At 40.9% G+C, this 13968-nt stretch overlaps 1 protein-coding gene across 11 annotated transcripts in view; it reads right to left on the reverse strand.

Moving 5' to 3' along the window:
* TASP1 (taspase 1) overlaps window positions 1–13529 on the reverse strand; it is a 454798-nt gene extending 441269 nt beyond the window's left edge. For 4 of the 11 annotated variants that reach the window (XR_676151.5, XR_010154231.1, XM_016937463.4 and 1 more), the window contains exons 1-2: window positions 13345–13425; window positions 4397–4615 (exon numbers count right to left, since the gene is read on the reverse strand). Coding sequence is in view for 5 of the 11 variants with exons in the window: in XM_016937463.4 (XP_016792952.1) it covers window positions 4397–4541 (145 nt within the window). In the remaining 6 variants the exon portion in view is untranslated. Of the gene's footprint in view, window positions 1–4396; window positions 4616–12715 lie in introns of all 11 variants that reach the window. The other 7 variants (XR_010154230.1, XR_008541205.2, XM_001135721.6 and 4 more) reach the window with 6 other exon arrangements.
* Between the last annotated feature and the right edge of the window lie 439 nt (window positions 13530–13968).

Raw genomic sequence — 13968 nt, forward strand, 5'->3', positions numbered from 1 at the left:
ATCAGGAGTTCTTTTGATCTGGAGCTAATAACCCAGAAGGTGTCGGGGACAGGGTCCCTCCGGGTTCCTCTCTGCTGACTGTCAGAAAGCCCCTGCCATTTGGGAAGTTACTGTTTCAAATCCAGAATTCATAAGAGTAATTCAGAAAGCTGAATCGCTTCTGAATAACATTTGAAGTTGAGGTGTCTTACATCTCACATGTCCACAACCACCACCAATTGCACCATTCCTAAACAAACACTTCACATCCTCTCACCCACTAGAATGTAGCTCAGGGTGTCTCTGAAAGCTAAGTGACAGCACATTCATGACTCTCTATGAGAATTCCTGGTGGTCTCTGTCTTTTAATCAAATACCCAAGAACTGTCTCAAGAGAATGGCTCTGAATAAAATGGTTTCCCTACAAGGATACATAACTTGCTTAGTCAGGGACTAAGAATAATCTAAACAAGAAGGAAACAAAGACAAGAGCCCTTAAACTCTCTTAATTAGGCCTCTCTCTAATCAAAGTTCATTAACGGAGCACTGAACCACCTATCCCTACCCACCCCTAAAGCCCCATAGGGGTCCAATGTATGGAAGGTTAAGAAATACACCTCTAGGCCAAACACAGTGGCTCATGCCTGCAATCCCAGCACTTTGGGAGGCTGAGGCGGGAGGATCACTTGAGGCCAGGTGTTTGAGACCAGCCTGGCCAACATGGAGAAACCCAATCTCTCCTAAAAATACAAAAAAAGTAGCCAAGCATAGTGGCACATGCCTGTAATTCCAGCTACTCAGGGGGCTGGGGCACGGGAACAGCTTGAACCTGGGAGGCAGAGGTTGCAGTGAACCAAGATCATGCCACTGCACTCCAGCCTACGCAACAGAGTGAGACTTTGACTCCAAAAAACAAACAAACAAACACATGTTTTCCATTTTAAAAAAGACAAAAACAGAAAAGCTACATCTCTAGGCCTTAGGATTCCTACAGGTCTGCAGACTCTGACACAAACCTAACCTACCTTTCCTCAAGGTAGAGAAAGCACTCACCCACGAAACTGTCGTACAAGGAGCCAGGAAAGCAGAGATGCCCAAGCCACCAGAATCCACAATACACCCAAATCCTAAACCTGTTTCTCAAGAGAACTCTGAACATTCACAGAGCCTGTGCCAATATTTAATAGGCCTCTCTTCATGGTTCTCTAAGAATAGGTGATCTCAAGTTGGCTGTCTTAGATCTCAGAGGCCACAATCTTTCAGCAGCATTTCCTAAAGCATGGGATACTATTCCAAAAAGATGACTTCAGTGTAAGGGACAAGGGCATTTAATAGCCTTAACATGTAAATCCTTTTGAAATAATAAAAGTCTCAGCAGAGCCCCCCTCCGCCATACATCTTTAATTCCTGGTTAACACTTGCTAATTTCCCTGTTTAACAATGGAAAGGCAGGCTCAGGATCCAAGCCACTGACAAATAGGATCTAGTTAAACTTCAGTTACAGTGTTTTGTTTGCACTGTGTTTAAAGTTATTTTCTCTTTATGGCAAGTGATACTGCTATTTCATTTAAGTAACCATAAACTTCATCTTTCATATGTTAAGATTAAAAAGTGCTTAGTTGTTTGAATATTAGATAAAACAGTATAGGCAGTGGGAAAAATCAAGAATCTACTACATGAATCACAAAAGTTTGGGCAAGTCTACTCTAGTGCTAAAAAAACTGCTCTACACTGGACAAGGATATGAATTTTTGGCCCTTAAATGTGCAAGATACACGCTTCTGCATAATCAATCACTCTTTCTAATAATTTAGAAGTGAGGGTCACCCTTAATTCACACAATATCCTATCATAACTCAGAGTTCCTACTCTTCTTGCTGGCCCCCAGCACCAACCTTTACCTGAGAGTATGAAATTAAATAATTCAAAGTTAAAACTGTTGAACCAGCTGGGCACGGTGGCTCATGCCTGTAATCCCAACACTTTGGGAGGCCGAGGCGGGTGGATCACCTGAGTCAGGAGTTTGAGAGCAGCCTGGCCAACATGGTGAAACCCCATTTCTACTAAACATACAAAAATTAGCCGGGCATGGTGGCACATGCCTGTAATCCCAGTTACTCAGGAGGCTGAGGCAGGAGAATTGTGAAGCTTGCAGAGTGAGCCAAGATCACACCACTGCAGCCTGGGCAACAAGAGCGAAACTTAGTCTCAAAAAAAAAAAAAAAAAAAAAAAGTTGAGCCATTAAATCATTCTGAGCCTTGAAAGGAATGTGGCTATGCACCCTGAGTCACACAACATGCAGCTGCAACTTTTGCCTTTTTCCTGTAAATAATTAGGAAGACCAAACAACACCAGAGATAAGACCCTCTCAGATCACTGCCCCTTCTCACAAAGTAAAAAGTAATCTTCCTTAGGATGTAGCAATCTATAACCAATCAAATTGCTGTAACTTATGTACTGGTCTCCTACGGAAAATGTTACCATCCTGCTAAAATTTTTCTATCTCTACTTACATAAATGAAAACTTAACTTCTCCACTTTGGAACACGGACCCCATTTGTTTGGAGTCAGTGTTTCCCAGGTGGACATCCTCAAGCTTTGTGCATGAATAAGCTCTACCTTTAATCATAGCTTCTGAATTCCATTATTTAAGGTTGGCAGAGCCATTATCATCTAGTCTGTGTCTAAGAGAGGAGGGACAGGGTCATAATAGTTATAGAAAGTAAGGCTTTCCAACTAATTGAAGCTTTATGTTATTGCTTGTTACAACTTTCAGACCTTTCTTTTACACTTTCCAAACGCTCACTCTGAATACGGTAACTCACTGGTATCATGGAAGATAACGGAAGATGTACCATCAACATAGTGTAGTAGAAAGAACACAGACTAGGAGTCTGAAGGCAGAAGCTCTAGTCCCAGGTCTACTTTTAACTGGATTATTTCTGTAAATTTACCTCACCTCCTTGTAAAAGCACCTGTGAGAAAATGGGATTAAACCTGGTTTCTGGTTTTTTGGATTTGTTTAGATACTCTGGATTAGATTCACACAAGGCTTCTCGGGTTGTCCAGTCCAGATATGGCCAAACGTTAATGGCCAGGCAGGACACCAGTCACGCAAGAAGAAACATTTCTACTCCTCATTCCATATCAAAGTTAATCCTGCTGTCATCTTGCTTGACTACCCAGGGAAAGTTAAAAGGAAACCCAGACAGTCTTTCTCTCTTCATGGAGGTCATGGAAAGTAGACTCTGAATGCAAGAAAATAAAAATGGCCAAAGGAAAAAGAGCCTGCTGAGGAAACCTGGGCAGAGCAGCACTGTTCTGCAACCCAAGACCTTTTAAAGATGGGAGGCCCAGGGGATGAACTCCACTGTGTCTGTCCTCATGGTCCTCTGAAGTAGAAAGATCACAGGCTGACACAGCGTATCAAAAGCACTAGACTGAGACATAAGGGCCTACTTAGGTGTTTCTTACACTGGCTCTAGCACGAACCACCAGTGTCTGAAGTCTCTTAAGTCACTTAATCTCTCTGGTCTTAAGGTTCCTCACTTAAAATATTAAGAGGGTGGGCCAGGTGTGGTGGCTCACGCCTGTAATCCCAGCACTTTGGGAGGCCAAGGCAGGTGGATCACCCGAGGTCAGGAGTTTGAGACCCACCTGGCCAATATGGTGAAACCCCATCTACTAAAAATACAAAAATTAGCCAGACGTGATGGTGGACGTCTGTAATCCCAGCTACTCAAGAGGCTGAGGCAGGTGAATTGCTTGAACTTGGGAGGTGGAGGCTGCAGTGAGCCAAGATCACACCATTGCATTCCAACCTGGGCGACAAGAGTAAAACTCCATCTCAAAAAAAAAAAAAAAAGAAGGTGAACCAGCTCAAAGATTGTGTAATAATTATGCCCTAAGATACCCACAGTCTCACATGGGAATCAATACAATTTTTTCAGCAATATTTTATTTTATTTTATTGAGATGGAGTCGCGGTTTGTTGCCCAGGCTGGAGCGCAGTGGCATGATGTCGGCTCACTGCAACCTCCGCCTCCTGGGTTCAAGCAATTCTCCTGCCTCAGCCTCCCACAGCAACATTATTTTTAAAAAACATAAACCAGAGTTCAAAAATTACTTTGTCTGGTTTTAATACTACCTAACCTAAATACATCTATTACATAGAGTTAAAGTAAATAATAGGTTAGGGAAGTGAAAACCTAGGAAGAGCTGCCATTCTAAGATCTTCTAACTGGGGAGTAAAGAGGGAGGTCCTCACTATATCCAAGTCAAACAATCGCTTTGCTTCCAATTCCTCTCTGGCAGTTTTGCCTCCTCCAAGTGTGAAATGTGATTCTCAGTGTACTTCAAGGCAGAAAAAGAAAAATCGACATTATTGGCATCTTCCAAGCCATCCACAAAGCTTACCTGCATGCACCAACACAAAGCCTCCTCGTTTCTCTTTATAGGACTGCTTTGTTTCCAACTCTTTGGCTGTTATTTTACCAGCCGAAACCTGAGATGATCTGGAAGGCAGCCCTTCTCCAGAACTCATCCCCTTCTCCATGGTCATTCTCCAAGATTACCATCTTCTATTGAGAAAGGGGCATACTTCCATCCAAAAGTAATTGCAGGAGAGGAATTACCCTAAAGGAAAACAGGCAAAAATGGTATACATTTCTTTCCACCAACACATAAGTTACTTACACAAATTCATGCAAAGATAATGTTCAAAAATCCTATTTTTAAGTTATTTAATTGAGCAATACAAAAAAGGTATCAAAGCTATTTATTAAAATTATTTTTTCTTATTCCCATTGAAGTTGGATAAAATTATTTAATTGGGTAATATAAAAAGGTTAGAATTTAAATCTCTCTGTCCACTGACAGTACCTGCTTAGGGGCGAGCGCAGTGGCTTACACCTGTAATCCCAGCACTTTGGGAGGCTGAGGCGGGTGGATCACCTGAGGTCAGGAGTTTAAGACCAGCCTGACCAACATGGTGAAACCTCATCTCTACTAAAAATACAAAAAATTTAGCTGGTGTGGTGGCACACACCTGTAATCCCAGCTACGCAGGAGGCTGAGGCAGAAGAATCACTGAACTCAGGAGGCAGAAGTTGCAGTGAGCCGAGATCGCACCACTACACTCCAGCCTGGGCGACAAAGTAAGCTCTGTCTCAAAAAAAAAAAAAAAAAAAAAGGAGTCTCAAAAAGAAAAAAGAAAAGAAAAGAAACATAAAGAAGTTACTTAGCTGCCTATTCCAAAATAAAAAAAAGCAGGTTACTCAGAACACAGTCTGCATCCCAGTGTTTATTACCAGCCCACAAGAGAGTATTATTTTATTCATGTTAGTTGCTTTATAAGCACATTTTCAATAATCAATATGTGTAGTTTTCACAATTCTTTTCTAGTTCCTCATGTTATTTTTTAAAACAATTTTATCTGCTAAATCAAGCAAAAATTTGAGCTTTTATTTTTAAGTTTCAAATTTGTTTGAATGTTTGGTTTTGGGCGGTATTTGGGGAGTTTTTTACTTGTATTTTACATAAGTATTGACCCACAATGGATTGAAAATTTTTGAAAGCTGGTCTTTTATAACAGAGATAGTCTGACAAGCACTGTTATCTGGCATTTTTAAATTCCCTTAATTCTTGGTTTAAGAGTCTATTTAATTTTTATTATATAACATTTTATTTATAAGACAAATCATTTAAAATCAATTATATATACACATCGTTGCATTCAAATATTTATACAGATTCACAAATGCAGGAAAAAATTTTTATTACAAAAGTGCTGATTTTTAATTGAGTAACAGTAAATTTAAATGCCTGGTTTTGTTTTTGTTTTGTGGTGGTATGTTTTGTCTTCCTAACCATGTTTTTCTTCCAAAGATTTCACAAGAATCTGCCTCAATTACCTTTATTTTCTTTTGGTTATTTCTCACAATATTTCTCTGAAATAGGCTATCATTTAGCCATGTATGACTTGACAAAGTGGATTTAGTGGTTCATCTGTCAGCCTATAATGCCATCATGTCTGTATCATGCCATGATATTTGGCCCAGCCATGAAATGAGCTTGGGACCATTAGTCTAGAAGCATAAACATAGATTGAAAACTCAGGCTTTGGAAAATTATGAGCTTCAGCTAAAATGAAAACACATCTAAGCAGTATGGACTATGAAACCTCAAGCAACTTTGAATCACTGTCATCTGAGATATTTTTTCATAAATAAGAAATTATAATATTTATATTTTGTAAGAAAATACTGGCCGGGCGCGGTGGCTCACGCCTGTAATCCAGCACTTCGGGAGGCCAAGGCAGGTGGATCACAAGGTCAGGAGTTCAAGACCAGCCTGGCCAACATGGTGAAACCCTGTCTCTATTAATTAGCCAGGCATGGTGGTGGGTGCCTGTAATCCCAGCTACTTGGGAGGCTGAGGCAGAGAATTCCTTGAACCCAGGAGGTGGAGGTTGCCTTGAGCTGCGATCGCGCCACTGCACTCCAGCCTGGGTGACGGAGCAAGACTTCGTCTCAAAAAAAAAAGTACAGATTTCCTTATTTTTTGGCCGGGCACAGTGGCTCACGCCTGTAATCCCAGCACTTTGGGAGGCTGAGGCAGGCAGATCACAAGGTCAGGAGTTCAAGACCAGCCTGGCCAACATGGTAAAACCCCGTCTCCACTAAAAATACAAAAAGCTGGGCATGGTGGCGCATTCCTGTAATCCCAGCTAGTCGAGAGGCTGAGGCAGGAGAATTGCTTGAACTGGGACCCGGGAGGCAGAGGTTGCAGTGAGCAGAGATCACGCCACTGCACTCCGGCCTGGGCTACAGAGCAAGACTCCATCTCAAAAAAAAAAAAAAGAAAAAAGAAAAAAAGAAAAGAAAAGAAAATACAAACATAATTATAACATCAACATTTTATATGGTTTGATGTAACAGGCATCTTAATATATATGAGAGATTTTAAAGCATTGCTTCTCAACGTTGTCTAAAAAGAAATGTGGAAGGTGATTAATATTCCATTTCTTGAGCAATCTACTCTCCCTCAGAGACTATCTGAAATATATTTATTTAGCAAACCATATAATCTCAACAAACCCCTCCAAAAATCCTGGCCCTAAAGTTCCACTGGACTGGGAGAGGAACTCAACTAAATTAACTATCAATACATGACTCTATCCTCCAACTCCCAATGGTTACTGAAATATTTTTTATTCAGTTAGAAATGAAGCAACTTCTACTCCAACATCAGTTTTTGTTTAACTCAGAACTCATTAAAGGTCTGACATCTAATAAATAAAGAGTGCCAACAAAAGACAAAAACAAAAAAAGGGCAAATAGACAAATCTCAGTTTGCAGAAAAATTACATAATAGCTTAACCAGACAAAAAATTCTAAATCTCACTCGAAAGATGCAAAATAAAACTACACTTAAATACCATTTTTTAACTTAGATTGGCAATTATCAAAAAATAACATATTTTGAGAGTACAGAAAAACCGGAGCTAAGTTGCTAGCGGCAGTATAAATTGGTACGACTCAACAACAGCAATTTGGCAAAATCAATCAAAATTAAGATATAGCCCGAAAAATGTCTTGATGGAAGTGGTTAAAAATAAAAGCAGCCATTGGAAACAATGAGAAAACTTGATAAACATATATGTAACAGTCTCAAACATATTTGCTAAGTAAAAAAGGAATGGAAATAACTAATTTTTTAAGGTATGGTACAGAAGTATTTGCAGTACCATATGCAAAGTATAAATCTGGACAGATAAACAAAAAAGTCATACAATACTGATTACCAAAGGAGATTTGGATAACTAATAACAAAAGATGGGACAGAAATTTCACTGTTCACCCCCTTGAAACTTTCGAATTTGAACCATCTGAATGAATTATTTATTTAAAAAATTTTATTAATTTATTCATTTACGGGAATACTAGGTAATGAGCTAAGCCAAAGAACCAAAATAGGGCAAGCATGTTTCTCTGAGTATTGAACTTCTGGGATGCATAAGCTACAGGGAATCCAAATTGAGGAGGAAGGAAATCATAGTATTTGGTCTTTACAGTTAAGATGAGGGAGAAAAATAAATCATGAATGTAGCTTATCATCAAATATCTGTGATGTTTTTATCATATTTGTAATCATTGTTACAAATCATTATGTGAAACTGGCTAAGTGTACTTAAGTCAATACACAGATCCACAAGAAAAATGTCTAATACTTCAGCTAACCTTTGAGGTAACACTCAACACAAAAGATTTCCAATGAAAGGAGAAACATAGGCACGTAACAGGTTTAGACCAAAAAAAAAAAAAACTTCTATCAATCACTTTAATAATGGCTTTATTTCTGATTAAAATGTTTGAACACAGACATTTTGCAATTTCCTCCTAGTAATGATATTAAAATTCATCATGATTATTTCTAAATAACACTGGCAACTTGTCTATCCTCTGCAACTGTTGCTCAAAAAGTTAAACAGAGTTATGCTATGACCCAAGAATTCCATTTCTAGGTATATACCCAAGAGAACTAAAAACATATGCTACACAAAAACTTATACATGGATATTCATAGCAATATTATTCACAGCATCCAAAAACAACCCAAAGGTCCATCAACTGATGATGAATAAACAAAATGTGGTATAGTCACACAATGGAACATTATTCAACCATAAAAAGGAATGCAGTGCTGACACATACTATGTCATTAAAGAATATTGAAACAATGAAAAAAACAGACACAAATGGCCACATATTATATGATTCCATTTATATGAAATGTCCAGAATAAGCAAATCTAAAGAGACAGACGGTAGATCTGTGATTGCTTAGAGCTGGAGGGATGGAAGGTAGGGTGATGGAGAGGGACTGCTAATGGGAGCACTTTCTTTTTGTGAGGATAAAAATGTTCTAGGACCAGGTGTGGTGGGTCACACCTGTAATCCTAGCACTTTGGGAGGTCAAGGCGGGTGGATCACCTGAGGTCAGGAGTTTGAGACAAGCCTGGCCAACATGGCGAAACCCCGTCTCTACTAAAAATACAAAAATTAGCTGGGTGCGGTGGCGAGCGCCTGTAATCCCAGCTACTCGGGAGGTTGAGACAGGAGAATCGCTTGAACCAGGGAGGCAAAGGTTGCAGTGAGTCAAGATTGCGCCACTGCACCTCAGCCTGGGCAAAAGAGGGAAACTCCGTCCAAAAAAAAAAAAAAAAAAAGCCTGGGCTCAGTGGCTCACACCTGTAATCCCAGCACTTTGGGAGGCCAAGGCAGGCCAATCACCTGAGGTAGGGAGTTCAAGACCAGCCTGACCAACAAGGAGAAACCCCGTCTCTACTAAAAATACAAAAATAGCTGGGCATGGTGGCGCATGCCTGTAATCCCAGCTACTCGGAAGGCTGAGGCAGGAGAATCGCTTGAACCCAGGAAGCAGAGGTTGCAGTGAGCAGAGACCGCACCATTGCACTCCAGCCTGGGCAACAAGAGCAAAACTCCATCTCAAAAAAATAAAAATAAAAAAAAGTTCTAAAATTGAATTTGGTAATGGTTGCACAACTCTGTGAATACACTAAATACCACTGAATTGTACACTTTGAATGGGTAAATTGATACGTTGGGTACATTTTAAATGGGTAAACTGATCTTATTAAGCTGTTCAAAAAAAAAGTCTTGCTTCCCATAAATTGTACCTTTCCCAAGTTACTTAACCCAATGGCATTTTCTTAATCTTCTGCTTACAACCTTTGATTCTCTTGATCACCTGCTCTCCTTGGCAACACACAAATCTACTATCCTAGTTCTTCATAACTCACCTCTGACCCCAATTGCAAATGTTTCCTTCAGCAATTTTTTTTTTTTTTTTTTTTTGAGACACAGTCTCGCTCTGTTGCCTAGGCTGGAGTGCAGTGGCGCAACCTCAACTCACCGCAACCTCTGCCTCCCGGGTTCAAGCAATTCTCCTGCCTCAGCCTCCTGAGTGGCCGGGACTAAAGGCACACACCCCCACGCCTGGCTAATTTTTGTATTTTTAGTAGAGACAGGAATTCACTATGTTGGCCAAGCTGGTCTCGAACTCCTGACCTCAGGTGATCCACCCACCTCAGCCTCCCAGACTGCTGAGATTACAGGTGTAAGCCACCACTCCCGGCCAACCTTCAGCAACTTCATCTACTGCCAACCTTTCAAAACTATCCTCTCAGCAAATCAGATGATTCCTAACTTTATCTTCTGTCTTAACTATAGCCACAAGTTTTATGGATAGCTCAATCTAGGTCCACCTCACTCTTGGCCTAACCAAAACACGCTCTGCAGGGACTTTCATGGCACTAATTTAAGGTCTAAATCTTGCCTCATCTCTCTAAAAGATGGTTTTATTTTCCTACTGTATGTGATGACACTGTTTTTTTTTCTTACACCACTTTGAAAACTACCACGTCCTGTTGCTGTGGTGTTAAAGTTTTTCACCGTAGGTTTGCTTATTCTTTAAGAAGCAGTTGAAAAAGGAAGTAAGTCATGGAATTCATCCATCTTACAGCAAAGGGCTTTGATAGAAATCCAGCCCTTAAGCTATTACAACTCATGAATAAATAATTGTGTTGTTGCTTTTTTTTTTTTTTTTGAGACAGAGTCTTACTCTGTCACCCAGGCTGGAGTGCAGTGGCATGATCTGAACTCACTGCAATCTCTGCCTCCCAGGTTCAAGCGATTCTTGTGTCTCAGCCTCCTGAGTAGCTGGAATTACAGGCGCAGGCCACCATGCCGGGCTAATTTTTTTTTTTTTTTTTTTTTTTTTGTACTTTTAGTAGAGACGGGGTTTCACTATGTTGGTCAGGCTGGTCTTGAACTCCTGACCTCAAATGATCTGCCTGCCTGGGCCTCCCAAAGTGTTGGGATTACAGGCGTGAGCCACCACACCCGGCCTTGTGTTTTTGCTTTTAACATCGTGATATTGAAGGTTTAATGCCTCATTAAATGAACTCCAGGACATACTTAAATTCATCTTTGAACCAGTAATTCCACTTCTGAGAAAACTTTCTACCAAAATAACTAAATAGAGAAAAGGTTTTATGCCTTTTATACCGTGTTTAACACAGGATAATTTAGAATAACAAAAATCTGGGAGCAACCTAAATGTCCAATACAGAAAAACGGTTAAGAAAACAATAACCTACACTTTTATGATCAACTGATTTTCAACAAGGGTGTTGAAATGGTTTCTACCATTCAATGGAGGAAAGGACAGTCCTTTCATCAAATGATGCTAGAACTGGATATCCACATGCAATAGAATGAAACTGAACTCCTACCTCACATCATACAGAAAAATTAACTCTAAATATCCTCCCTATTGCACTTGACAAGTCTTCGAAAAAAAAATTCTAAGTAGATAAAGGACAACATTCAAGAAAGTAAAAGGACAACCCATAAAATGGGAGAAAACGCAAGAAAATATTGCAAATCATGTATCTGGAAAGGGACTTACATTTAGAATATAGAAAGAACTCATACAACTTTAATATAAGACAATTCAATTTAAAAATGGGCAAAGGAATTAAATGGACATTTCTCCAAAGATATACAAAGGGTCAATAAGCACATTAAAAGATGCTCAACATTATTAGCCATCAGGGAAATGCAAATCAACACTACAATGAGCTACCACTTTATAAGCACTAAGACTGCTATAACCAAAAAGAAAGATAAGTGCTCCCAAGGATATGAAAAAATCAGAACCCTTATAACCTGCTGGTGGGAATGTAAAATGGTGCAACCAGTTTGGAAAACATTTGGCACTCACTCAAAAAGTTAAACATAGAGTTACCATATGCCCACCAATTCCACTTCTAGGTATATACCCAAGAGAACTGAAAACGTATGTCCATACAAAAACTTGTACACAGATGTTTATAGCAGAATTATTCAAAATAGCCAAAAAGTAGAAACAACCTAAATGTCCATCGACTGATGATGGTTAAGCAAAATGTGGCATATTCACACAATGGAACATTACCCATCCATAAAACAGAATGAAATACTGATACACAGACATTGATGAACCTTGAAAACATACTAACTGAAAGACACCAGACAAGTGAGGCCATATATTCTATGATTCCATTTACATGAAATGCCAGTATAGGAAAATCCATAGACACAGAAAGTAGATTAGTGGTTACAAGGCCTGGGAGAGAAAGCGGAGAATCTAATGGGGAGTGACTGTCATGAGTATAGGATTTCTTTTGGGGGTGATGAAAATGTTCTGAAAGTAGATAATGGTGATGGGTGCACAACTTTGCGATATGAGAAAAAGCACTGAAATTTACAATTTTAAAGAATAAATTTTATGGTGCATGAATACCTTAATAAGACTTTCTCAAGAGGAAAAAAGACAATCTATCCGTGCAATGAACACAATGTATGTAACTATGCCTCTTAGTTATAACCGTATTTTACACGCATATATTATGATCACAAATAGGTTAATATGAATAAAATATTAGAAAAAAGATCAAAATGCTGGGTTGGCAGAACTATAGGTGATCTCTTCATAACTATTTCTGCATTTTCCAGATGTTCCTTAGTAAGCACTGCTTTTTGTAAGTGGTGGGGGAAAGTTTTATTTACAACAAAAAAGATAAATTATTAAACTCCTAAGAATATAAGTAAAAATTCCTTCGCTAATAAAGAATAATAATAATTCAGCAATTTAATGGCCCCTAACACACCTTTCCTTCCCCTCCCCTACAGAAGCCAGGAAAGTTGAACTCTCTCCTTCCGGAAACACGATACCCTCGATTTCCAGGACATCTCTAGCTCCTGCTTTTCCCCCCTCCTCTCCAGCTGCTCCATCTTCTCGGTCCTTTCCTCCTCCTCCTCTTCCTCCTCCTCCTCCCCCTGAGTAGTAAGTGCTAACGACCCGCAGGACTCTCATCAGGCCTCTATTACTAAGTAAGGGGCTGCCTTACCCCCAACCCGCCACCCAGGACAAGGCGCACATTCTCGGCTCTCTGCGAACCTCGGACTCTGAGACATCTCCAGCCTGAGACTGCAAAGTGGGTGAAAAACTGCGAGAACTCCCCACATACAGACAGTCCTTCCCCGGTGGCCACGAGGACGCCAAGCCGGAGATGAGGCTGGGAAGGGGGACGACGGGGCCGCCTACAGCGACCAAGACTAGGGAACTAGGGACATCCTGGCCCCCTCCTCTAGCTCCGCCCGGGGCAAGGGGTGTCCTGCGCGCCGCCCCCTCTCGGACCCGGAGAGGACGTCCCAGCTAGCGTACGGGGCCCACACACAGAGGCAGCAGCGCGGAGGCGGCAGCGGCGCGGACAGCGTGGGAAAGAGGGACACTCACCCGCTTCAGCCCCGAGCCTTCACTGCACCGGAAGTAGTCACCCGCCCGTTGCCAGGGTGAGGAAGCGGGGGTGACATCAAGTCTCCCCATTGGTCATTCGGGGTACCACGTGGTCGGAAGCAGCCTCCCACAAGCGGCTCTGATTCCGCCCTCCGCTTCGGAGCGGCTCACCTGGCCTCAGAGGTGCAGCGCTAACTCCACCTGGGGCTTCGTTCTGAGCTGCGCATGCGCTATTGCCTATCTCTACCCACCCCGCCCCTGAATAAGCCCGCAGGATGTGATTATATCTGAGTGGTTGATTGACTAATACTGTGATAAGAAATGAAATTAAACTGACCATCATTTTATCTAGGTGTCGCTTAAGAGCTTACTTTCTTTCAATCCTTAGAGCACTGTTAGACGGTAGGGAAAACTAAGGTTCAGCCTGCATTGCTTGTAGGAGCTGGGGCACGAGCCTTGCCCAGGGGGAAGGAGAGTGTAGGCGGTCTTTTATCGGCTAGGATGTAAGACCGAAACCCAGTCATGGGTTTTGATGACCCATGACTGATGGATTTTCCTTATACTTCAACCAAAACATCACGTCGAACTGAATGTAAAGGCAGAAATGAGAATCTAACTGGCTTC

The sequence above is a fragment of the Pan troglodytes genome, chromosome 21, assembly GCF_028858775.2.
Source record: "Pan troglodytes isolate AG18354 chromosome 21, NHGRI_mPanTro3-v2.0_pri, whole genome shotgun sequence".
In the NCBI taxonomy this organism is placed as follows: Eukaryota; Metazoa; Chordata; class Mammalia; order Primates; family Hominidae; genus Pan; species Pan troglodytes.